The 23735-nt window shown below is 33.0% G+C and overlaps 13 protein-coding genes across 13 annotated transcripts, besides 3 other annotated features; 6 read left to right on the forward strand and 7 right to left on the reverse strand.

The window, feature by feature from the left end:
- Nucleotides 1–47: 47 nt before the first annotated feature.
- Nucleotides 48–2735, reverse strand: TVAGG3_0259220 (mannose-6-phosphate receptor family member family; the record flags this gene model as incomplete). The annotated part of the gene is made up of 1 exon (XM_001328033.1): nt 81–2729. The coding sequence occupies one exon, from the start codon at nt 2727–2729 to the stop codon at nt 81–83; it is 2649 nt and encodes an 882-aa protein (XP_001328068.1).
- Nucleotides 2736–2772: 37 nt separating this feature from the next.
- TVAGG3_0259230 (uncharacterized protein) lies at nt 2773–3864 on the forward strand (the record flags this gene model as incomplete). The annotated part of the gene is made up of 1 exon (XM_001328032.1): nt 2773–3864. The coding sequence occupies one exon, from the start codon at nt 2773–2775 to the stop codon at nt 3862–3864; it is 1092 nt and encodes a 363-aa protein (XP_001328067.1).
- Nucleotides 3865–5268: 1404 nt separating this feature from the next.
- Nucleotides 5269–5768, forward strand: TVAGG3_0259240 (rRNA binding; the record flags this gene model as incomplete). The annotated part of the gene is made up of 1 exon (XM_001328031.2): nt 5275–5697. One exon carries the CDS (start codon nt 5275–5277, stop codon nt 5695–5697), a length of 423 nt encoding a protein of 140 aa, XP_001328066.1.
- A 228-nt stretch (nt 5769–5996) lies between these two features.
- On the reverse strand, nt 5997–6488 carry TVAGG3_0259250 (uncharacterized protein; the record flags this gene model as incomplete). The annotated part of the gene is made up of 1 exon (XM_001328030.1): nt 5997–6488. The coding sequence occupies one exon, from the start codon at nt 6486–6488 to the stop codon at nt 5997–5999; it is 492 nt and encodes a 163-aa protein (XP_001328065.1).
- Nucleotides 6489–6944: 456 nt separating this feature from the next.
- On the reverse strand, nt 6945–9248 carry TVAGG3_0259260 (ATPase activity, coupled to transmembrane movement of substances; the record flags this gene model as incomplete). The annotated part of the gene is made up of 1 exon (XM_001328029.1): nt 6945–9248. One exon carries the CDS (start codon nt 9246–9248, stop codon nt 6945–6947), a length of 2304 nt encoding a protein of 767 aa, XP_001328064.1.
- Nucleotides 9249–9397: 149 nt separating this feature from the next.
- Nucleotides 9398–11898, forward strand: TVAGG3_0259270 (ATPase activity, coupled to transmembrane movement of substances; the record flags this gene model as incomplete). The annotated part of the gene is made up of 1 exon (XM_001328028.1): nt 9972–11891. The coding sequence occupies one exon, from the start codon at nt 9972–9974 to the stop codon at nt 11889–11891; it is 1920 nt and encodes a 639-aa protein (XP_001328063.1).
- A 402-nt stretch (nt 11899–12300) lies between these two features.
- Nucleotides 12301–12786, reverse strand: TVAGG3_0259280 (AIG2-like family; the record flags this gene model as incomplete). The annotated part of the gene is made up of 1 exon (XM_001328027.2): nt 12337–12786. One exon carries the CDS (start codon nt 12784–12786, stop codon nt 12337–12339), a length of 450 nt encoding a protein of 149 aa, XP_001328062.1.
- Nucleotides 12787–12800: 14 nt separating this feature from the next.
- TVAGG3_0259290 (WD40 repeat-like family) lies at nt 12801–13704 on the forward strand (the record flags this gene model as incomplete). Its single annotated transcript, XM_001328026.1, has 1 exon — nt 12818–13687. One exon carries the CDS (start codon nt 12818–12820, stop codon nt 13685–13687), a length of 870 nt encoding a protein of 289 aa, XP_001328061.1.
- A 130-nt stretch (nt 13705–13834) lies between these two features.
- On the reverse strand, nt 13835–15811 carry TVAGG3_0259300 (uncharacterized protein; the record flags this gene model as incomplete). Its single annotated transcript, XM_001328025.1, has 1 exon — nt 13974–15101. The coding sequence occupies one exon, from the start codon at nt 15099–15101 to the stop codon at nt 13974–13976; it is 1128 nt and encodes a 375-aa protein (XP_001328060.1).
- A 194-nt stretch (nt 15812–16005) lies between these two features.
- Nucleotides 16006–16035: a terminal%2Cinverted (terminal inverted repeat of MuDR-3_TvMULE3 transposon ID:TVAGG3_0259310).
- Nucleotides 16006–17197: a mobile genetic element.
- Nucleotides 17168–17197: a terminal%2Cinverted (terminal inverted repeat of MuDR-3_TvMULE3 transposon ID:TVAGG3_0259310).
- A 427-nt stretch (nt 17198–17624) lies between these two features.
- On the forward strand, nt 17625–19590 carry TVAGG3_0259320 (papain family cysteine protease domain containing protein family; the record flags this gene model as incomplete). The annotated part of the gene is made up of 1 exon (XM_001328024.2): nt 17817–19421. The coding sequence occupies one exon, from the start codon at nt 17817–17819 to the stop codon at nt 19419–19421; it is 1605 nt and encodes a 534-aa protein (XP_001328059.1).
- A 540-nt stretch (nt 19591–20130) lies between these two features.
- Nucleotides 20131–20977, forward strand: TVAGG3_0259330 (methylated histone binding; the record flags this gene model as incomplete). The annotated part of the gene is made up of 1 exon (XM_001328023.1): nt 20131–20871. One exon carries the CDS (start codon nt 20131–20133, stop codon nt 20869–20871), a length of 741 nt encoding a protein of 246 aa, XP_001328058.1.
- Nucleotides 20978–21044: 67 nt separating this feature from the next.
- TVAGG3_0259340 (dynein intermediate chain binding) lies at nt 21045–21477 on the reverse strand (the record flags this gene model as incomplete). Its single annotated transcript, XM_001328022.1, has 1 exon — nt 21165–21464. The coding sequence occupies one exon, from the start codon at nt 21462–21464 to the stop codon at nt 21165–21167; it is 300 nt and encodes a 99-aa protein (XP_001328057.1).
- A 292-nt stretch (nt 21478–21769) lies between these two features.
- Nucleotides 21770–22954, reverse strand: TVAGG3_0259350 (actin; the record flags this gene model as incomplete). Its single annotated transcript, XM_001328021.2, has 1 exon — nt 21800–22930. The coding sequence occupies one exon, from the start codon at nt 22928–22930 to the stop codon at nt 21800–21802; it is 1131 nt and encodes a 376-aa protein (XP_001328056.1).
- Between the last annotated feature and the right edge of the window lie 781 nt (nt 22955–23735).

The raw sequence follows: 23735 nt of genomic DNA on the forward strand, positions 1-23735 counted from the left end.
ATCCCGTCGCATAATTCATTCTGACTAAAGATTGATATGAAATAAAACACTATATTTATGAAAGAAAAGATAAATAATCACTAAGTAAAGCTGGAAGACAAAATAAGGTCAGTGTCCTTTGATATTTCAGAGTAATTTCCCCTGCAGCATTTGCAAGAAGAGCAAGATTTTGTCAAATCTATCCAGAAGTTCCTATTCGGAACATTCCAATGACCAGTCCTTCTTTTCACAACAAGAGATCCAATGACAATGTACAAAAAGAAAACAAGTGCCAATGTCATCGGGATCAGCCAAATCCACCACAAACTTGTAGATCCATCGTCATCATACCATTCACAGAGTTCTGGAGTTTCAACAATTAAATGGTAATTGTTATTTCGAAAAACTCCGTGTTCATTAAAGTGGCGAGGACCTTCTTTCTTGCCTGAGCATACGAAAGACAAAGTTACTGATGATCCACTGTGTCCTCCGCCTATTGTTACGTTGTTTCCTTCAACTTTGTAGCCATACCTCGCATCTGCAACATTTATACAGGTGAATGGACTTGTTTTTGGTGCCATCCAACATTTCCAGACTGATGCATTATTTACACCAAATGTTTCTGGATTTCCTTCTGGTCTTTTGGCGGATCCTGGATATGCATAGAAATTTGCAAGTTGGTCGGCCATTTCGCCTTTCAAAAGAACATGTCCTCTGATTTCTGTTGACTCTGTGACCTTCATCGTTTCGTTTTCGCCTTTAATTTCATACGATTCTACAGTTTCGGTCTTTGGCGTTGATGGAGGGACGTATGGTTCTGGCGGAGGTGTTGGATCAATGTATGGCCTTACACAGGCACCATCTGAGCTTGCATGAACGTGGAATATATTTGGTTCGTCGTAAATAACGTATCTTGAAGACTTTTTACATTCAACTCTGACTGATAATGTAATGTAATCAGTTCCTCTGAATTTTATAGTGATTCCATCGTTTAAACCCTGTTTTGTAAATTCATATGAGTATCCTTCCTGCAAATACATGATTGGGATGCATCTAGGATTATCATTTCGGCTTGTGCAAATATAACCATCTGATTTATTTATGGATTTGCAAGCTCCTGCAATTGGACATCCGAAATCAGCGAAAGGAGATATGAATAACAGGGATTCTTTACGGTAATCCATAGTTGTCTTACATAATGAATTGACATCGAACATGAAAATGCTCGAAAGATCAATTTTTATGCTGTGAGTTCCATTTGATTCGTAAATGTACTGAGGAGGATAAGATGTAGAGGATGGAAGTTGATAATCGAAGTCTGGGAAGTCCCATGTCATGCTGCAAGTGTCCTTACTGTTAAATTGATACAAAAAATAATTATATTTTTCGTAATACTTAACAGTTTTGTTTGGTAGCCATGCAATTTCATCATCTTGTATAGGAGGCCTTGCATTGCACTTAAAATTCACAATTGATTGAATGTCAGATTCCCCGTTGTAAACTAGTGTCACTTTTGCATATAATGACTTATTATTATAAGAAGTTTTAGGTACTTCATCGGCATGCCAGATATTTAAGCAGCGCTTTGTATCGTTTTGATAGCATAGCCAACCATGGGAAGGTCTGTGTCCGCTGCATTTGTATCCTTCTGGACATGGAAGAATATCTACGGGATTTGCGAATACTTTTGGCTGATACGCTAGATCAAAAGTATCACTTAAGTTGAATTCTGTCTGTCCAATGTATTTTTTGTTGTTTAAATCTACTTTAGCGTCATAATTTAATTTATCAAAATGATAAACGTTTTTACTGCCTCTTACTGGATTGCAGATGTCTAGTATGTTTGCACTGATGCTTAAATTATTACCAGAGATCTCTGCATTTGTAAAATCAGGCGAATGTAAAAATCCATCGCGATCGCATTGATATTTGACAGTTAATGATTGGGAAGACTCAGTATATTTTACTGTGAAGGAGTCATTCCTGTATACGTAATCCATTGGATTCATAGTTGTTCCGTATGAAATGCAACTTTGATTTTTACAAACCCAAGCGGAAGACTGGTTTGTGTTGCAGGAATATGATGCTGGGCATTTCATTGTTGAGCATGGCTGGTAGAATATGAGATTTTCGCCGCTTTCCAAGACATATCCGTTTTGATAATTAAATAAATTGAGATTAGTCATATAATGCTTTCCATCTTTGGCAGGAGAATAAACTAAGCAGTTTGCTTGATAGTATTCTTCTTCAGGAACTGGACTTTTCGTTGGTTTTGCAAATTTTGATTTTATTTTAATATTTATATATGAAATATCTTCGAAATAATTTACTGATTCGCATTTGAAGTCTTCTTTTTCGTCGTATTCGATTGATAGAACAGTTACACGTTTTATATTGTCTTGAATGTTACTGTAATAGTAAATTAAGTTTACGCCTTTGTTTGGATCACTATTGTCATTAAATTCTGCGTATTGAGTCCCTGTATATCCATAAAAATAAGATTCTGCTTTGTTACCTGGGAATAAAACAGAAGATATGCCTGCTTTATAAGTTCCTTCGATAAAACGATCTTCAGAAAGTTGCTGACAAATCGAAAATACAATAGTTGCATTTCCAAAATCGATTTCATTCGCGTTATTTGCAACACCTTCAAAATTATATATATAACCATCAATGTTCGCACCACATGGAAGTGATTCATACCCATGAGGCTGAGGAATATTGATATAATAAAGTAAAGTTAAAAACATTTTGTCACTTTTTATCTATTTGTCAGTTTTTTTTTGCTTTTATATGAAAAGGGATCTTTTTAAAAAAGAAACCGATGATCCCGAAAATTTTCTGATGAAAGTACATTTAAAATTCCAGGGTCCATCCTATAAAAACGTTTTAGAGGCAAGAGATGCCATACAATTCGATTTAAAACTCAAAAAACTGTTAATGGATTATCTTAAACGCAATGTTTCGATTAAAGAGAATCTGAATGTTGTTACAAACTTCGATTTGATGTCAGAAACAACAAAATTTAACTATATAACTCTTTTATGCTTACTTCGAATGAATGTTCCTGAAGAGTTTCTTCAAACAGAAACATTAAAGCAGTTATATTACTCATATACATTACCTCCAAAATTACCAATTATCAATGAGGCAGCAGTTGAAATTAATCAACAAAAACAACAAGAGAATCCGCCTGAAATACAATCTGCACCGTTTACTAGCGAGTTCTTTGCCGAAGTTGAGAATATTTTTGTTAAATACCCACAATTTGCCGAAAAAATCATTTCAGAAAAATTTGATTCATCAGGAGTTAAACAATTTCATGATACAATTAAAATATTCTTCTCGTGTGATCGTACTGCCGAAGCTGTTACAGCTGTTGTTCGCTTTTATATACTCCCTTACATAAAAAACCTAAAAAATCTTGCAAATCGTCTTGTCGTTGAGCCACTGATGTCTGTATCTCAATGGTACCCGAAAGTGATTGTTTCCGAAGTTTTCCAACCCGTTTTATTCGATCCAAACTCAACAGTTTATCAATTTCAGATTATTCAAAGACTTTTCGAAGCAAAAAGCATCCAATCGCTCACATTACCAGGAGTATTCGAAGGACGACCTCCTTCATTAGAAGGACCTCTTTCTGACGAAGCTCTCAAATGGTTGGTAAATATCATTCCTAAAACGCCTCAGTTGCAGAATTCTGAGCAAGAAACTGTCTTATTGCATATAAAAATGCAGATGGATCATCAAAAGAAAGATGCACAAAGAGCTTTTATGTTGTTTTTGAAAGGACAACATTTGGAAGGCCAAAATAAGGAGATTGCTACACAAATGATCGAAAATCTTCCAGAAGTGCTTAAATCTAGAGCTCTTCAGATGATCTGATGTATATATATTATCATTGTTTGTTTGTATAAAAAAAATTATTTAGATTATTGTCAATATTTTTCAGTTTCATCTATATGATAATAACAAGACAATACTTAAGTTCATTAACATGAAACCAGAACCAATTAAATACATGAGTAAGAACAGAGATTTTCAATTTGTAAAGTACTCACAAAATCTAGGTTGAGAGGCGGTCAATGACTTTTGAGGGGAAATTAACGCATGGAATTTAATATTATTTGGTTTGATATTCTTGCTTATTATTTCAGAAAAAAATCTTAAAAATTTCAATATGAAAATTGAAAGCAATTCAAAAAAATTGCTAACATGTAAATTTTAATATCCTATGCATAATTTCATATTTTGAACATTTTTTATTTTTGTTTAAAACTTAAAATTTTGCGAATTTAATATAATTTATAAAATATAATACGTATATATATTTAAAATACACTAAATTTAATTGTTAATTGACGTTTTTGGGAATGAATTTTATCAAAACATGCCTGAATCCGAAAATTTGAAAGAACGAATTACACAATCATATATGTAGAATTCAAAATACAAACTTAAAGATTGTATACGTTTAAAATTATTCAGATTGTGTTTGATTTCCACTCATTCTGTTTCTTTTGAACTCTAACACGAACATTTCATGATGATTACATGATCCATTTATAAATGGTTGAATTGTTCCAGATTCTACCAGAAAATCAATCCAAATTTCTCAATGCATTTATGTTGATTGGACAAAATTTAAAATTTATCAGCCTGTTTCCAGAGAAACTCATATATTCCCTAATGAAATGTAATTTTTGCTACATTTATTTCAATCAAATTTTAAAAAATTGACTGCAGAGCTTGAAAAGGTGATGAATCATGTTGTTATTAGATGTACATATTAGATTTACTATTTCCAAAAAAATGCTCAAATTTGAATAGTTTTTAGAAAATTTGGAATTACACTCCTTACATTATATATAATTAAATGTTTAAATTTTATTTATTTTTCCCTTTTAATTTTATAACGTGCTCTATCAAAACTAACCTCTCAATTGAAGGCCACAAAATCTCAGTAGTGGGGGTACACAAATTTTGTATGGAGTACGGTTCAATTTTTGAGAGCCTCACTACTTAGATTTTGTGACTACCTTATAATGTTTAGATGCATTTAAGAGTTTAAAGACTTTAATAAAATATATAATTTCAGTAATTGAAAGATATTAAACTAATTTCATCCAAATTAGTGTGATTTTGAATTTGAGGATTTTAATTTTGACTTTTTAATGACATGATTTTGTGAAATTTAGAATAACCAATAAACACAATTAATATATTTCTACAAATTATTCCTGTATTCTCAAATTTTGAAGAAAAACGATAGAGCGGTTATGGTCGAGCCTTTCGATGTCAGGCAAAGCTCAAGCTGCTGCTCAGACTCTCGCTCAGGGCCAGAAGAAGGAAGTTACAAAGACACGCAACTTCACAAAGTTCGGCAAGAACGCCGCTCAGGTCGTCCCAAGACGCCCAGCCTTCGAGCATAAGGCCGTCAAGCCAGTTTCTCTTAAGCATAACGATTACAAGATCATCCGCGGACCAGTTACCTCCGATAAGTCTACAGTCAAGATCGAGAATGAGAACACAATGACTTTCTGGGTCGATATCAAGGCTACAAAGACAGAAATTGCTGCCGCTTTCAACCGCCTTTACAAGGTTAAGCCAGTCAAGGTCTGCACAGTCATCACCTCCAAGTTTGTTAAGAAGGCTTACATCCGCCTTCCAGCTAATGTCGAGGCTATGAACATTGCCACTGAAATCGGATTCGCATAAACTGATTGCACGCAGCAACTTTTTTTTCTTAATACTAATACCAAATTACATCAATTTTTTTTAAATAATATTTTTGCTTTTTTTTGACCATATTCTGAAATTGAACTTAAGAAGATTTGTTATTGAACTTCTTATGATAGTATTTTCGATTTCATTTTTCGAATTTCATATTTGGTTTCTTTAATTTTTTGGGATTTACCGTAAAAAAACAGGATAATTAAGAATACAAAATAGAAAGCTCTTTATTAACAGTAAAACAAATTCAAATAATGTAACAAAAAAATGAGATGTATGAAAAATTAAACGTCTGTATTAACAATCTGATGGATCGGATTGGAAAGCATCTGTACAGCGTTTGCAGCAACATCAAAGTCTGCAGTTGCTCGCTCAATATCAAGATAATTTGAAGAAAGGGAAGGAGGTTGAGCAATTGATTCATTTACATCTGAAAGAGCACGTGCAGCATTTAGTAAAGATTCAAGCACCTTTTCATTATATTTAAGTGACTGTTCGATCATTTTCTGATAATTATTATCTGGATTTGGCTGATAAGTGCCAGGAAGTGAAGCTGATAAGAGCACGTCTTTGAATCCAGCGTAATCATCTGCATGGAATGATGGAATTTCGTCTTTGCAGTCTTGAATATCTTGAACTGGAGTTTGTGGCTGCTGTGGTCTAACCACTGTTGATTGAGACCTGTTAAAATTATTCCTAGGTCTGTTCTGATTGTTTGGATTGTTATTGTTGTGGTAGTTTTGATGATATTTTGGCCTCTGGTTGTTATAACTCATAGTGAAAAGTGACAGCATAATTTACATCAATATTTGATGCATTCTAAAATTATCAATGTAAGAACCTTGGAACACAGTACACAAAAATCTCCTCCTGAAATCTGTTTATAAAGATATAAGCTTCTAACTTGAAGAGTTTGATTCATCTTAACTCGCACATGATAAACAAGCAGCTTAGATATTCACATTGCCTGGAATGTTTTTCAACATGAAATATGAATATTGAAGCTATTTTGACTCAAAAATGTTGTTAATTCCGAAATTTTTAGTCAATGTATGTTTAAAGACGATGATACATTCAATAGTAAATGTAGCCTATTTCCTAATTGTAATCGAATAGAAAGTATTCAAAAAATATAGATATATATTAGTAAATAATCTCACTGGCAAATCAAACTCAGAATAGTTTCTCAATTTAGAGGAATTATATGTTGATGGAAAAATCTAATGTATAGTTTATAAGTTTTCATCATCTGCATACATACGATAAAGAACATTTTCAAGTTGTTCAACAATGATGTTGAATGAGTTGATATGGAAGCGTTCTTTGTTGGATTCTAGTTCAACTAAAAGTTCTGTGATTTCATCGCAGACGGGCAACATGATGTCATCTTCATGAATTGGACTAAGATAAACACCATCGATCTTCGATTGAATATATGAAACAAGATCTGTTTTGTATTGTTTATCACTTTCTTGAGAAAAGATTGGTGTGAGACGGTAGCCGCAGTGGAATTGACTTCGCAAGTCGTTAGGAGTACCATCGAAAATCAATGAACCATTACGCATAACAAACATTCGGTTAGAAAGAATACCTGCTTCTTCGATAGAGTGTGTGCTAACAATAGATGTGACGTTGTAACTAGAAATCGATTTCCATATTTCTTGGCGGATGCTTGCATCCATACCTGATGTAGGTTCGTCTAATATAACAAGAGATGGATGACCAATGAATGCGATAGCAACACAGAGTTTACGCTTTTGACCACCACTAAGTGTAGACGCGGACATGTTTTCAAGACCTTCTAAACCAAAATGACTAACAATATGTTCAATTTCTTCTTGAAGATGAAAAGAGTCAATGCCACGGATAGTTCCGAAAAATTCAAGATGACGATAAACACTCAAGCCCTCGAACAAGATGTTTTCTTGATAACATATTCCTAAGTGTTGTTGCAATGCACTAAAACCGGTTGAACATTGATGGCCATATATTTGAAGAGAACCACGATCACTGCTGATACTTCCTGTAATCGCATTCAACAATGTACTCTTGCCTGATCCATTTGGTCCTATCAAAAGAATGGTCTCGTCTTTGTCAAGACTAAATGATACATTATTGAGTGCATGGACAGGTGGTGAACTTCTATATGTCTTATCTATACCACGAATTTCGATAAATCTGAGATTTTCATTATGGACTAATCGCTCCTTCTTGAATGTGAATAATTCTTTCCATGCAGATAAATTAAATATGTTACGAAAACCAATTGGAGGAGAACCACAATTCCTTGGCATAAGAATGTTCAATAAGAAATATATAAACAAATAAGCACAAATAAAGCCAATCGCGATACCTAATATGTACAATGAGTCTTTCCATCGAATTATAACTAACAAGTTCTTAAGTGTGAAAGGAATATTGAAAACGCTCGAAACCATTATGTTATCAATGAACATTGTTGACATCCATTGAGGAAGAAGTGAAAGAATTGATGCGTACTCTAATATTGAATTATTATTGCTATTCATTGTAATATTGAAGAGCGGCGAGAGACTTAAAATCATGAATAACCCTGAGAAATAAATTTTGTATTTCGAAATAATTGACAAAGGAACTGAACACAAAAAGAAAGAATAATAATATAATACTAAGAAGAAAACCATGATAAAGATAGGAATGATATTAGATCCTTTATATGATTTTTTATATAAAACAATTGATATCGAAATTGAATCGAAAGTAATAACTAATAAATCAATTGTTAGATTTGCAAAGAAAATCGTTGTCTCGTAAGCACCTGATATCTTTAATAATAAAAGCTGTTTCGTCTCTCTGGCCTCTGAAATTTCAAACAAAGGAACAATCAAAGAAATAGTGATTGCTAATGAAACAAACCGTTCAATGAAAACAATAAGATAATCTGTCTTTTGGACTGCAGTCATTGATAGTGGATAGTATTCATATGTAACGTTAGATGATTCTTTTATAAACTCCTTTATTAATGAATCTGGAAAATCTTGTATTTCATATCTCCAAAAATATGATGATTCCTTTGAATAATATATTTTTGAAGTAATATTATATGAATTTTTCGATTTTTCTTCCACTCTGAGAGAAAATGTGCTAGGCTTCTTGGAAAATTCTTCAAATGCAGATTCATCATCAAATATTTTAGATTGATTCGTATAATTTGCAAGTAATTCGGTTAAATGCGTTCTTGGATAAAAAGCATAATCAAAATTTTTATCATATAGATAATATTCGATTGGATATATGTCTTGACTGGATCCCCATTCTCTAAATTCATGATAATGACCATTAGAATCTTTTGGAAGTTTGTATCCTTGTGTTATTTGGAAGTTTAGTGATAGGTAAATCAATAATGCACTAGCTGCAATTGAAATATAAAATCCAAATTTGCGAAAACGAACGTTAAACAAGATTTTTAAGTAAGCTTTATAAATGCGCCATTGCGATGATTCTTTTGGACTTGTCTTGTCAACATGTTGAGCATCAAAGAGAAGGGGTTCTTTCATTTTTTATGATTTTTGATCCAATTTTATACAAAAAAAATTTCAATATAAATTTTATGAGAATAAAATTCGCCAATTTTAAATATATTTACCTTCGTTTAATCATTCAAATCAATTCTGATCAATGGTTTTGAATAGGCAGATTATTTTATCAACCATCATTTCATTTCCGAATAAAGAGGATGAATAAAATTCAAGAATCAGATCGCTGGAGTCATATATCGGAGGTTCCTAACGTACTGGAACGCCAAGTATTCTTTTTTAATTAACTTCATTATTTCGCTCTTTGTCGCTTCTTTTGCAATCATATTAACGCCACGTCCAAACAGAAATGTTGACCCTATTAATGTTAAAACACTAGAATTTCCTAAGTTTAAACCTCAAAATCTAACTTTTGGAAGAATTTCTAATAAAAACTGTACAAAGTGTGAAGAACTGCAATCCAAATTATCAGAAAAGTTTTCAGATTTAATCAAGAAGAAACTCAACACAGAATTAAATTATATTGATTTTGAAACATTTGAAGATTTTAATGATTATCAATATGATATTGCCAAGAACCCGCGAATATTATCAAACATCCAATTGGCATTTCAAGTTTACGATAATTCATCAATAACAACAGAAAATGGAAAACCAACAGGGAAATTCCGACTTCGATATCTTGAGAACTATTCTTCTTATACTTATTCTAATGACCACTATTATTATTCTCATACCAATTCAATGATTAAATTCCTTAATAGAGCATTACTTGAACTTATATATGATGAAATAGGAGAAAAAATTGATATTAATGCTTCAATAGCTATCAAAGAAGAAAATAGTTATGTTCCAAGCAAATATTCCGACGTGAATTTAAACATTCAGTTATCTTTCATAGTGCCAATTGCTTTGATTATCATTTCTTCCAAATTATTGTATCACACGATACAAGATATCAAAACTCCTGCTCGTTCTTACATGATATCGTGTGGGCTTTCAAAATTTACATATTGGCTAGGAACATTTATTGTTGATTGCTCTATTTTGACAATATTTTCAACATTCGTTTTTATTATTTATTTCTTGGCTGGTGCTGCAGGATTTCGAGCTTATTATATTAGAATTTTCTTTTTGAACTGGTTCTGTTCTGTTTCCCCTCTTTTCTACACATATTTCTGGTCATTTCTTGTTAAAGGACACTCTGGATCAGTTATTTTTGCTGCTGTTACTATTACGTTGTTTTACCCACTAATGCTTACTTGGATGACGAGCCATAATAACAGACAATTTTATTTTTATTATATAATTTCAATGATTTGTCCGTTTGGAAACTATATGAGTGTATTCTATACAATTTCATTTCTAATTAGCAGCCATTTAGACTGTCCACCAGGCTTAAAATTCTTCGAGAAGTCAGAAGTTAGTTTACATTTTTTGATTGGATCTTTGTTTGTTTATCCTATAATTATTTTGATTACAGAGTATTTAATCAAAGTCATAAATCAGATACGCTCAAAATCGGCATTTTATTCATATTCTTTTGATTTGGAAACATTCAAAAACAGTCAGCAAATAACAGATGAAGCGAAACAAATGGAGCAGCAAGTGAAAGATAATCCGAGTGAATTTGCAATCAGGATTTCTAATGTTTCTAAAATATATAAAGACACTAAAGGACAACCAATCGGTGCAGTTAACCAAGTATCATTGGGAATCAAGGACAAATCTATCTTCGGTTTCTTGGGTTCTAACGGTGCAGGTAAGACAACACTTATGAAGATGATCTTGAAAGAGACGCCTATCTCAAGCGGTACAATCGAAATCAATGGCCAAAACATTATGACATCTAAACGATCACAAGTTGTTATTTGTCCTCAATTCGATGACCATTTGACAGAACAATTAACAGGTCGTCAGAATATGAAATTCTTCTGTTACTTGTTCAACAAGACAGGTCGCGAATCCCATGAATTGATCTCTCGTCTTATTGATATTATGGATTACTCAGATCAAGTTGACAAACGTGTTCAAGACATGTCCGGTGGTAACCGTCGAAAGTGTTCATCAATGATTCCATTCTTGTCTGACTGCAACACAATTCTCCTTGATGAACCAACATCTTCTATGGATCCTATTGCTCGTCATCACATGCATGACTTGATCAACTCATACAAAGGTCAAAAAACATTCATGTTATGCACACATTTGTTAGACGAAGCAGAAACATTATGCGACAACATCTCTATCATGGTTAATGGTTGCATCTTCACCGTTGGTACTCCACAATATTTATCACACAAGTTTGGTACCGAATGGAAGATTGATTTGATGTTAGTTGGTGATACTAATTTATGTCGAGAAACCGTCAAAGGATACATCAATCAAAATATTCCAAATGCTGTTTTATCACTTGAAAGGAAGGCATCAATGATATATTCAGTTCCAAGTGATAGTATTTCAATCACAAATCTTTTCCGGATTCTTCAGAAAGGCAAAGATACTAATATTGGAATCAAATTCTTCACATGCTCATCTTCAACACTTGAGAAGGCTTTCATGGAAATTATCATGCGCTCGGAGCAAATTGTTCAAGCAGCGAATGATCAAGTTGATAACCAGGCAACGGCTGATTTAGGAGTTGAATTAGCATCTCAGCCTTAGAAATTATATCACTATTATAAACTATCTTCATTGTGAATAAATATAGTTTTTTATCATTGTTAACTCATTTATTTTGATTGAAACGAATCTAATTTCCATTTTAATCTCAATAACAAGCGAAAATTCCTAGTTTAAATTGTATTTTTAGTGAAATTAAAATCAGATGGCATGAGAATACTCCATCAATATTGAAAAATGCACATGATTTAAAGATATGAAATAAAATACACGCTTTTCATTAAAGAAATATCCTATTGGAATATATACAAATTTTGGTGATAGGCATTTACGCACACACGAATAGTTTAATAAAAATTATATTAATATGGATAGTAATTCATTTTGAAGCAGCAAAATTTCCTCAAAATACGTATTTTGATTTAAAAATTTAGAAGTGATGAAAGCTAGATGATTATTTAAGCGTTTATTAAACAAATCTCACAAATTAAAAAGCAGAAGGTATAGAATTATCTTCAGCGCCCTTGCGGCAGCGAAGTCTATAAGCTTCTGGATATTCCTTTCCTGATCTTTCCTTTCTGCACTCATCGGTCATTTTATACACAACGCAATGGATTTCTTTATCACTCACTGTAATTGGTGTGATAAACCTAAAATATCTCTTTGGGAATCCTTCATATTTATCAAGGCTGGCAAGATCATTTGAATTAACTTTCCAAACGAGACCGTTTACAATGTTTCCTTCTGAGGCATCGATATCAGCATATAAGGCTTCAACAACATGATAATCTTTCATGACTCCATGTCCTACTTTTATTGATTGCGGACACCTGAAAGCCATTTGTTCTAAATTCATGTTGGAGCCATAAGCAAAGTAGTAATAGAACTCATCTTCAGTCTTAGCTTTCTCAACATCTAATTCATATTGAACTTCCATCGAATTTCTTTGATTTAAAAAGTGACAAAAAATGGAAATTGGAGAACCCTGCTCAGGAATTAAAGTTTTTGATGGGGTATCTTCGGAATGCGCATTTGTATGTCCTTCGGGTAATTTTGGTGTATTTAATTCCGAAACAAATCAAATTATTTTTTCAAAAAAGCACGAAAAACCATTAACATGCGTTACAACAGATTCCAATAACAAAGTTTACTATGCAGATGAACGATGCGTATATATGCAAGACATTCGAACAAATAATGAACCTGAATTTATTTTACAATTAAGCAGTGACATCATTTCAATTGCAGCATCAGGATCCACTATTGCTGCTTCTACTAAAGACAGAGGTATTTTCTTAAATGATTGCAGAGTTTTAGAATTTTCACCAGAATCGAATCATTCTGAAAGCGCAATATGTGCGCCATCAATATCATTCAATAACTTAGATTTACTTGCCGGATACCAAAATTCTTCAGTTTCGATTTGGGAAACTGTATCAGGAGCAATGACTGGTTTAATGCTTCCGTCCATTCTCGAGATGCATTGTTTAGAAGCTATTTCTGTTTTCTATTGTAACCAAATCCCAGTTGTTTGTTATTCTTCAGGAATAACTGTTTATAAAGATTCAGAGCCTAATTTCACTACTCTTGATAAGACTTCATTGTTCTCATGTGCTTCATACTCCCCATGCTTTGGAAATGATTTCTGCATCCTTGGTATGAATGATGGAAATATTTCAGTGTTGAATGCTCAAAATATGACTGAAATAGCCTCCAAGCAATATGGTCATGATCCTATTTCCAAGATTACCGGAAATTCTCTCATGGTTGTTGCATCATTTGAAGGCGACGATGGATCTCTCTCAATTATTACTCCAGAGGACTTTGGATTATTCTAATTCTACTTTTTGTATTGTTAGTATAAAAAATACTGTTTTTTATTATGAATTTTTCTGAAATTTAAAAAAATTACATGAATTGCTTCAAAGGAACTTAATTTCGTGTAATAATATTCAAATTATGTCTATGTGATTCGATTGTAAGGACTTATTTTATATAAAGCATGAATTAATAAAATCATCTCAAATTATTAATTGAAATATTACAAGGTATTGATTGAGTATAGAAAAAAACTAAAAAACGTTGCATTGTAATTAAAAAAATATAAACAAACATTTTAAAAGATTAATATTCTTGCCCATTATCAAGAAATACTGTACGCAACACCTTAATGAGCATATATTTTGTGTGGTTGGAAATAATTTCCATGTTAATTTCAGGTTCCTGGCCAGAAAAGTCCGCTTCTTCTCCCTGATTTACCAAAATCCTTCTCATTTTCTTTGCGAGTTTAATTCTTTGTTTCTCGGCCATGAACTCTTGTGCTCTTGTGAGATTCAAGCAGAAGAGTTCCTCATCTTCTGTGCTGACAATGATCTCAGAACGACCAAGTTTCTTCGTTGATTTCGGTTCTTTTGGCTCTTTTGGTTCGGTTGATTTTTCTTTTGGCTTTCTACCTGGTTTTCCTTTCGGTTTTCCTGTTGCTGATGTTGGATGTGGCGGTGGATAGCTGTCTTTGTTCTTCCTTGGCCGTCCTGGACCTTTAGGATGCGTGATATAATCATCGTGGTCGCTGTCTGAGGAATTATCATCATCGGACAAAGCGAACTCATCTCTATCAAATAATATAACTCTGGTGCCACGCTTAGCTGGCTGAGATTCTGCCATTGGCTGATTTGGTAAATTTTGTAAAATGCAGAGCTTCGAAGGAATAGAAAATTTGCGAGGAGGAAGCTGAACAGTTGGTTGTGGTCTTGGTGGTTCTTCGTCTTCCGAACAAGAAAAAAATTCATATTCAGAATCATCTGATTTTTCTGGAGAATTCTCGTTCTCGAATGTTGCTGTAAAGTAAGCAGCCGTTTTCGAACTGACTTTTCCATAACCTTTCTTGAGAGATTTGCCATAAAAAACCTTTTTTCTGCAAGTAGACTGATTCTGGGCCTGGCTGCTTGCCTTTTTAACTCTCTTGACTATTTTGTATTTCGGTTGTAAAGGTTGATCTGGAATACGAAAATCTTCTGGTAAATCTTCCTCAAAATCAGAAATCATAGGTTCATTTTGAATCATCCATTGGCCCTGATTATATTCTATATTTGTTTCTGTGTTTTTATCGTCTTGGGATTCTGGAATTTCAGGTATTGGTGAATCCAAAGATTCATTTTCATTATTTGAATTATCATTAATACTAGTATCATTTTCGATATTTAATTTCATGGAATTTTGGCGAGAAATACCTTTTGATGCAACTCTTTTCATAAGATTAGAACTGGACTGCGCTCTTGTGACCGTAAAAGGTTTGATCGGTATCTGATCATGTTTCTGTTCTACTTTTGTGATTTGATTAGTACTTGTTTGCCGAGACAAATTTTTATTGGGTAAAAACGGACATTGATATTGCTTTTGTACTTTATTTTTAGTGGATCGTGGTATTTCAAATGGAATTCGTTTTTTGTTGTCTGTTGAATCATTTTTTGATTTTATTGAAAAAAATGATGAAGAAAAGCTTGAAATCTGGCGTAATTGTGATGGCATCTGACTAAATATCTGATTAAATTTATTAATTGCGAATGAAATTTGATTTTCCAATGTATTATTCAATTTATTATTTAATTTCTCTATTTTTTTCAATAAAAAGTCTCTCACGATACTAAACATTTGTAGTTGTTTGTGAATAGTTGTATTATCTGTAAATAACTGATAGTTTTGCGAAATAATAGAACAATTTTCAGCTATTAATTGCAAATCGCTAATAATCTGATCAAAATCATTATATTTATCTATTTCTAGATTATAATTTATAATATTTAATGCAAGTTGCCGTTTGAAATAAGTTGGAAATTTATTCAATATGTTCATATACAGAGAATTGGGATCTCCAATAACTAGAGAGCCAATTCCTGATTGACATAGTTCTTTGAGGAAAGAAAGAAGGAGTAAGCGCCTTTCTTCCCTCATAAAAATCCCCACTTAGTTACCACCTCAAAAGTGACTTCATTGAATCATTCACAAAAATAACCTTATTCGTCTCAAAATTGTTGCAAATAACGATTGTGCTCAACTTGGAAATTAAGGATAAGAACAATTCAAGCCTGTTTTCTAATAAAGTTTTCTTTCCACTATTTTTGATTAGTCAGTTTTTGCCTACAGGTTAACCTACGAGGGCAAACCCAAATTTTAGCTAAAAGTGACAGGGAAAAAAAACGTTTAGTATTAAAAAAAAGACCGATGAGAGCTTCGTTCGAAATATAGAGGGAACTGAGAATGCGCAACCATTCTCAGGGAATATTGGATGCTATTCCCGTTCCCTCTGTATGGAAAATTGAGGTTTTCAAAGGGAGTTAAAATAATATCAAATTTATACTAATTTACTTCAAAATACAAAAGTATTTGACAGCTAAAATTAGTTACTTTAGCAAGCCTATCAATACCCTTTTACGATTATTGCTACTTTTTCGGAATAAAAGTAAAAACAAATTTATACTAATTTACTTCAAAATACAAAAGTATTTGACAGCTAAAATTAGTTACTTTAGCAAGCCTATCAATACCCTTTTACGATTATTGCTACTTTTTCGAAATAAAAGTAAAAACAAATTTATACTAATTTACTTCAAAATACAAAAGTATTTGACAGCTAAAATTAGTTACTTTAGCAAGCCTATCAATACCCTTTTACGATTATTGCTACTTTTTCGAAATAAAATAAATTTATTATCAAAAACCTTTTTTTTTCTTAGTAAAAATAAAAATGTTATTTTATATCAAGTTTTTATTCATAAATTTTTATAATGTTGTATAAATTTCATTAAAATTTACGTACATATTAAGGTACTTATCTTCTACATATATAATCTTCATTAGATATATACATGATAAATAAAATTCATAAAACATTAAAAATCAAAAAATTAGATGAACCTTGGCAATTAAACTTTATTAAATAATAGTTGTTTATAAATTATATTATATTATTTAATATTATTTTGATAATGAAGATTTTATTTTGCAATAATATAAACGAAATTTTTTACCTTATGAACTTTTGATGGAAATATGCAAATTTAAAATAATAAAGAAAGCCGCGAGCGAAGCGATCGGCTTAGTTCGAAGATTTTGATTCAAATCTTTGCTGATCTGTAATTCGCGGAAGCCGCGAGCGAATCGAGTGGCTTAGGTCTAAGATTTTGATTCAAATCTTTGCTTATATTCCTTAAATTCTTTATGAAACTCGCAACAGTTCCATAAAAAATTTTAAATTCTAAACTGTCGAAATTACGGATCGGTAATCACACCCTTCACGGGTGTGTCACTTTTTACAGGTGTGTCACTTTTAGCTAAAATTACCCCTACTCAACCTACGAGTATCTCTCGGGCCATTTAAGTCATTGAATGTGATACATCAAAGTGGTATGATTAAATGTTTCTGGATATTCAAACACCCATTGGAAATATTTCAACATTTCCAACAGCATGAATGCATCAAAAGATATTAGATACGGCCTATAATAATGTATTTATCGAACATTTACTGAAGTCAATTCTTATAATCTCCTTTTTATTGACTGAGTAATCCTATCGAGTCCCAATTTATCTGAAACATCACAAATAAGAGTGCACAATTCCTCGATTAGTCAATTTGTACTAGATTCACTCAGAGAGAATCATTGTATTTCAAATATTATAGTTTTGTTTTAACGAATGAAGTTTCAGATAATTATTAGCAGGTGTATTTAACGACATTATGAATATATAGTGGGAACTTAGATAAATTATAGTTTCTAATGGATAGGTTATATAACTTATGTAGATATGAAACATAATTTAGGTTTGTTTTCTAAAATCAGAGAGCAGAAATAATAGACATGAGATTGTAATCTTAAGTGCAACTTAATATTGAGGTATGATTAGACAAATGATATCAAAATATTTTCTGACATCTGACAAAAAATATGTCAATCTGACACTGAAAAAATGGCTTGCAAACAGAGAATTCTTCACATTTTCATTCTTTCAGTGTCATTAATCTCGTGTAGTGCTGCAGCTTGTGCAGCAGTTATGTCTATGTCATTATATTTCAAAAAAATCAACGTAAACGTAAATGAATTCGGAAATTACTTACCACACCATTATGCAGTTAAGCAAATGTATGATACAGGTATCAGAGATCAATACGAAAGACAAATGTCCGCGGTCTTTTCAATGATTTCTTTACTCGAAGGAGAATATCGTTCTAGAATGATTGTTAATAACGAATTACAAGAAAACAAAACAATAGAATTTTCTGAACAAGCATTTTCCGCTATAATAAAGAAACTTTGCACAACAAATAAACAAAATCCAGTTTGTAAATCACTGAATCCATTTACTTTAGAAGGTATTTCAATATCCCAGCTTATCAAACTAATTCAAGCATTCCCATCTACACTTGGTGGATCTCTATTTCCTAAGTCTACTTGTCCATTTTTGGATTCAACATCGAAAGATCCATATCAGTGCAATGCAACACTAAATTACGCATCTAACCCAATCAAATTTACCATCAAAAACCTTAAATGGTCAGATGAAATACATGGAATCAAAGAATTGTTGTATTCATCGATGAAACCCATTCTTTTTACAATGCCACAGTTACTCGCTGAATACTACATCCCTTGTGATGACCCCCGAGCCAATGAAACCCTTGAATGCGCTGCAAAAACCTTTGATTGTCCTTATAACCCAACAAAGAAGTGCGGAATCCTACAATTTCCTTCACACACATTAAGTGGAGAATACTTTATACCTAATGAACCAGTCGGAGTTGCAGTTGGAACCCCAATTAATTTCGAAATTGTCGGATACAGCGATTGGTTCGTTCCAACACGCGGTAGGATGTCTCTAAAGCAAATGAAGATGTCACAGGGTGGTTTCATCGCGAAAGGACCCGACAGAGACATTGGATTTCCAATAACCGTTTTTACAGGTGATTTAAAGAAGTCATCTGCACATGGATTGTGTCCAAACGCACGTGCATCACACTTCTGGTACGGTCCTCTTCGTTCCTGCATGAAGAAAGGCCCAGATGTCGTTGAATGTTCAGCCATGGACAATGATGATGAATATGACACGGAAAAGAGCTTCGAAAGTGCCGATGTCCTTCAGTGCATTGACATGAATTACTGCAAGGAAGGTGCCAGATACTCCATACTCCACATGCCCAGCAGAACATACGACACAATGGTTTACGAAGACAAAGAAAGCGGAATGACAAAAACTCCGATGATTTTGCTCAAAAAAGAAAGTGTAGAAGACGTTGTTTACGACCATGTTCCTTTCTATCTCCTTGGAAATATATTCGATAAGATGGGAGCTGATGAAGCTGACCGAAGCTGCGGATATTGGTTCATCCCTTATGATGTAATTGAAAAAGTGAAAAGTGTCACAAAAGATGGAGAAGTTTTAGGCTTTTCTTTCGATGTTGACTTCGATAAGTCATCTCTTTTGTCTAAGATTCCTGATGGACAGTTCAAGAGGCAACTGAAGATAACTAACGCTCCAAATAGAGTCATCTCTCGTCTGTTCAAGAAACACAATTAATTCTTTACTTTGTCTTTATTTTATTTATTGTAAAAAACAGTTTATATATTACTATATTAATATCATTGTTTTTTGAGCAAATTTATTCAATATCTTTTCTTAAAATTTGAAATGAATAAGCTCTGAATCATATTTTTAACTTACAAACTCCAAAATGTCTCAATTTTTGAATAATGGCCACTAAGAATATAATTCTAAGATTATATTATTAAATTAAGAAATTTCTTCATAAATATAAGTAAATTTATCAGGTTACTTAAATGTGTGTCTCCATCAGAAAGTCTATAAACAAATCGCAAATTTAGATCAAATTATATGAAATACTTAATATAGTTCAAATTTTGGAGGAAATTTATTTATAACTATTCAATAAATAGAGTATATGAGCATGATTCATGAACTATTGTATTTGAAATGATGTGTTTGTTTTAATATTGATCAATCTCAAAGATATAAATGGAAAAAGCAAAAAGGATTATCATGAAAATTTCTCAAAGGAATAGTATTAGAATAATTAATCATCAAGATGCTCTATAACAAGTTAAATATATTTTAAACTCTTGAATCACTTATATATTTATGATCAAGGAACAGAGTGGAATGTTGTGTTCATACTTATACTATATTCATTATTGATTTATGAATTCAATGACTATTTCCTGAGTGAAATCTAAATTCATCAGTTTAAAAATGAAATTGTCACTTTTGAATGGATCATAAAAACCAGGAGATGCTCAGTGATAGTTCATCTGATACTCCAGAAGGAGAGTATTCAGTAGAGGCCATTAAAGATCATCGAATTAGAAAGAATAAGGCTGAATTTTACATCAAATGGAAAGGATATCCAGATGATCAATCAACATGGGAGCCTTTATCGAATCTTGAAGGTGCCCAAGAACTCCTTTTCGAGTACTGCAATTCAAAGAACTTACTTGACTTGCTTTCAAAGCCAGAAAAACATGAACACAAAAAAACTCCAAAAGCTAAAAAAGAAAAGAAAGAAAAACCAAAAACACCTGTAAAAGAAGTGAAAAAAGAAACACCAGAAGTACAAGAAGTAACTATACCAGCTGAAACTAAACCAGAAGTTCAAACTCCAGTTCAAACAAAACCAAAAACTACAATTAAACCAGTTTACGCTGACCCACTTGACCAAGAGCTTCTGAATTATGAAGATGAGGATGTTATCGAAGTATCCCCTGCTAGAAAACCTGCTACACAACCAAAACCTCAAGAACATAAAAAAGAACAAAAATCTGAAGACACTGATAGCTATAAAATCAAGATATTAGCAGTCAGAAAAGATGATAAGGGAAATCTTACATTTGCTGTTCAAAAACATGACCAAATTATGTTATTAACAAATGAAAAGATGAAAAAGAAATACATCAGATCATTATTAAGATTTTACGAATCTAATATCGAATTTGGAGAAGAATACGAACTCTAAGGCTTATATTCTTGATAATATTCTTCATTTTTTGTCAGCAGCTTAGATGCGCTATATATCTGTTTAAACATATTATAATAAAGCATAAAAGTTAATAATTTTTACATATTTCAGTTATTTTTAATTTGATATTTCAAAATTATTAAAAAAAATAAGTGTATAATAACTTGGGAATGAATATTTATTTCTTTTGGTAACATAAAGAGTTAATAGAAATGTTGTAAAGAAAAAAAATTAGCAACAAATAATAATGAATATTTAAGCATAAATAATATAATATATAATAACTCTAATTAGGCAGTAACACCAGCCTCCTGAACAGCTACAAGAATAAAGTCAGCATCAGGAACAATAATTATTTCGTTTTTATGTGATCTGATACGAATTTGACTGATTGTTCCTGGGAGCAAACTGTTTTCGAGAGATGATTTTGCTTTTTTCACAAACTCGCTAACTAAGCCAGCATAATGAACTGATTCAGCTTCTCTAAATGATGTTTTATATGGAAGTCCATTCATTTTAAGGACAATCCAGCCGATGATTCCTGGAATCGTGCCAAGATTCTTCAGAATACCATCGATTTCGATACTCATATTTTGGAGAAATACGTTATTTTGGTTACACAGATTTTGGAGAAAACAAAGAGTTCAATTGAATGTATCAAGAGTAACTTCTACAATTCATCAAACTTCAGTATCAGGAACTGTTCGATACTAAAATGACTTCCAAAAACACTAAAACGCAATGATATTGAATCAAATTCAGAGTAACACTAGAAGATTTTAAGAATAACTATCATGAAACAATAGCAATCTAAAGTGATAGTTGATATTAACTTTATTGCCATAAAGTATTATGAATTAGTTATAAATTAGGATAGAAAAATAAAAAAAATTGATTTGATTTAAATATATTATACCGAAATTGTTTAGAAGCACTTACGGTGAACGATGGATGGGCCAGCCTCGTCGTATTCCTCCTTGGTGATAACCATCTGTGGGAATGTAGCGAGGGAAGCAAGGATGGAGCCACCGACCCAAACGGCGTACTTACGCTCTTCTGGGGCGACGATCTTGACCTTCATTGTTGGTGGAGCAAGAGCTGTGATTTCCTTGTCAAGACGTTCGGCGATGCCCTGGAACATTGTTGTGCCACCAGAAAGAACGATGTTAGCGTAGAGATCCTTACGAACATCGATATCGCACTTCATGATGGAGTCGAAGAGTGTCTTGTCGATACCATCGTATTCCATACCATCGAAGTATGGCTTGAAGAGCATTTCTGGGCAGCGGAAGCGCTCATTGCCGATTGTGATGACGTTGCCATCTGGAAGTGTGTAGTTGACGTTGATGGAGGAGTCTGTAGCGGCCTTCTCCATTTCAGCATCGAAGTCGAGGGCGACATAGCAAAGCTTCTCCTTGATGTCACGAACGATTTCCTTTTCGGCTGTTGTGTTGAAAGCATTGCCACGCTCTGTGAGAAGCTTGACCATCCAGGCTGTGAGATCACGGCCAGCGAGGTTAAGTCTCATGATGGCGTGTGGAAGGGAGTAGCCTTCGTAAATTGGAACTGTGTGGGAAACACCATCACCAGCATCGAAAACGATACCTGTTGTACGGCCAGAGGAGTAGAGGGAAAGAACGGCTTGGATGCCGACATAGAATGATGGGACGTTGAATGTGTCGAACATGAGGGAGATCATTTTCTCACGGTTAGCCTTTGGGTTGAGTGGGGCTTCTGTAAGAAGAACTGGGTGCTCTGTTGGGTCAACACGAAGTTCGTTGTAGAATGTGTGGTGCCAGATCTTTTCCATATCATCCCAGTTGTTGACGATACCGTGTTCAATTGGGTACTTGAGGATGAGGACACCAGCCTTGGAGCAGGCTTCATCACCAACGAAAACGTCCTTGGCATTGCCACCAACTAATTGTTGTTTGTACTTTGGACGGCCGACAACGGATGGGAAAACAGAGCGTGGGGCTTCATCACCAGAGAAGCCAGCCTTGCACATACCAGAGCCGTTATCGATAACGAGTGTCTGAACGTCTTCTTCAGCCATTAGAAGAGAATGTGAAGTGAAATTATTTCTGTATCACAACTCTGAATTTTTTCGGGCAACTTGCTAGAAAATATGTGGGTTTTCAGAACGATAGACTCTCAAAAGCTGTGTAAAATGGCGGTTTTAGGAAGTGAAGTTATAATTGTTTGAAGAATATCAGCCGTGTCCGGGACAAATGGTTCAATCTAACATATTTGAAATAATATTATTTTGTGTATAGAATATAATTATGATAATTGTTTGTATAAAATTCGTGTTTTTTATACACAATCTCATTTTCTGAGGATAATGTGTATCATAATGTGAGGCCAAATATACGTAATATAGACCATTACATAGTAGAAGACAAGTAATTTTAAGATTTAATGTGTTATTCGCACATTATCCTAGATATATTTTATATTACTTTTCTTCCTCAAAAATAAGGCCGTATCAACTCATCAATAACTGTTGAACAATGTTATTTTTCGAACCGATTTCATTATCGTTACTCTTCTTACGTGAAAAGATCAATTGATATCTAAAATTTGAAACTTTTGAGTGATTCTCTCAAATTATCACTCATTACATCAAGCATTAATGCATGCTACCATAAAAAATTGGCAACAGCGTTCGAGTGCATTTATTAGTAAATGATCTCGTATATACAACCAGACAGGAGAAAAAAACTAATGAATTGATCTCATTACACAGAGTGCATATATATAATAAGCCCTCATCCATTTAACATAGGAATAATAAAATTCCCATCACAAGCATACAAGAAAATCCATGTAATAACTCGGTATTGCTAACAATTCCTTTA

This window comes from Trichomonas vaginalis, chromosome V (genome assembly GCF_026262505.1).
Source record: "Trichomonas vaginalis G3 chromosome V, whole genome shotgun sequence".
Lineage (NCBI taxonomy): Eukaryota > Parabasalia > Trichomonadida > Trichomonadidae > Trichomonas > Trichomonas vaginalis.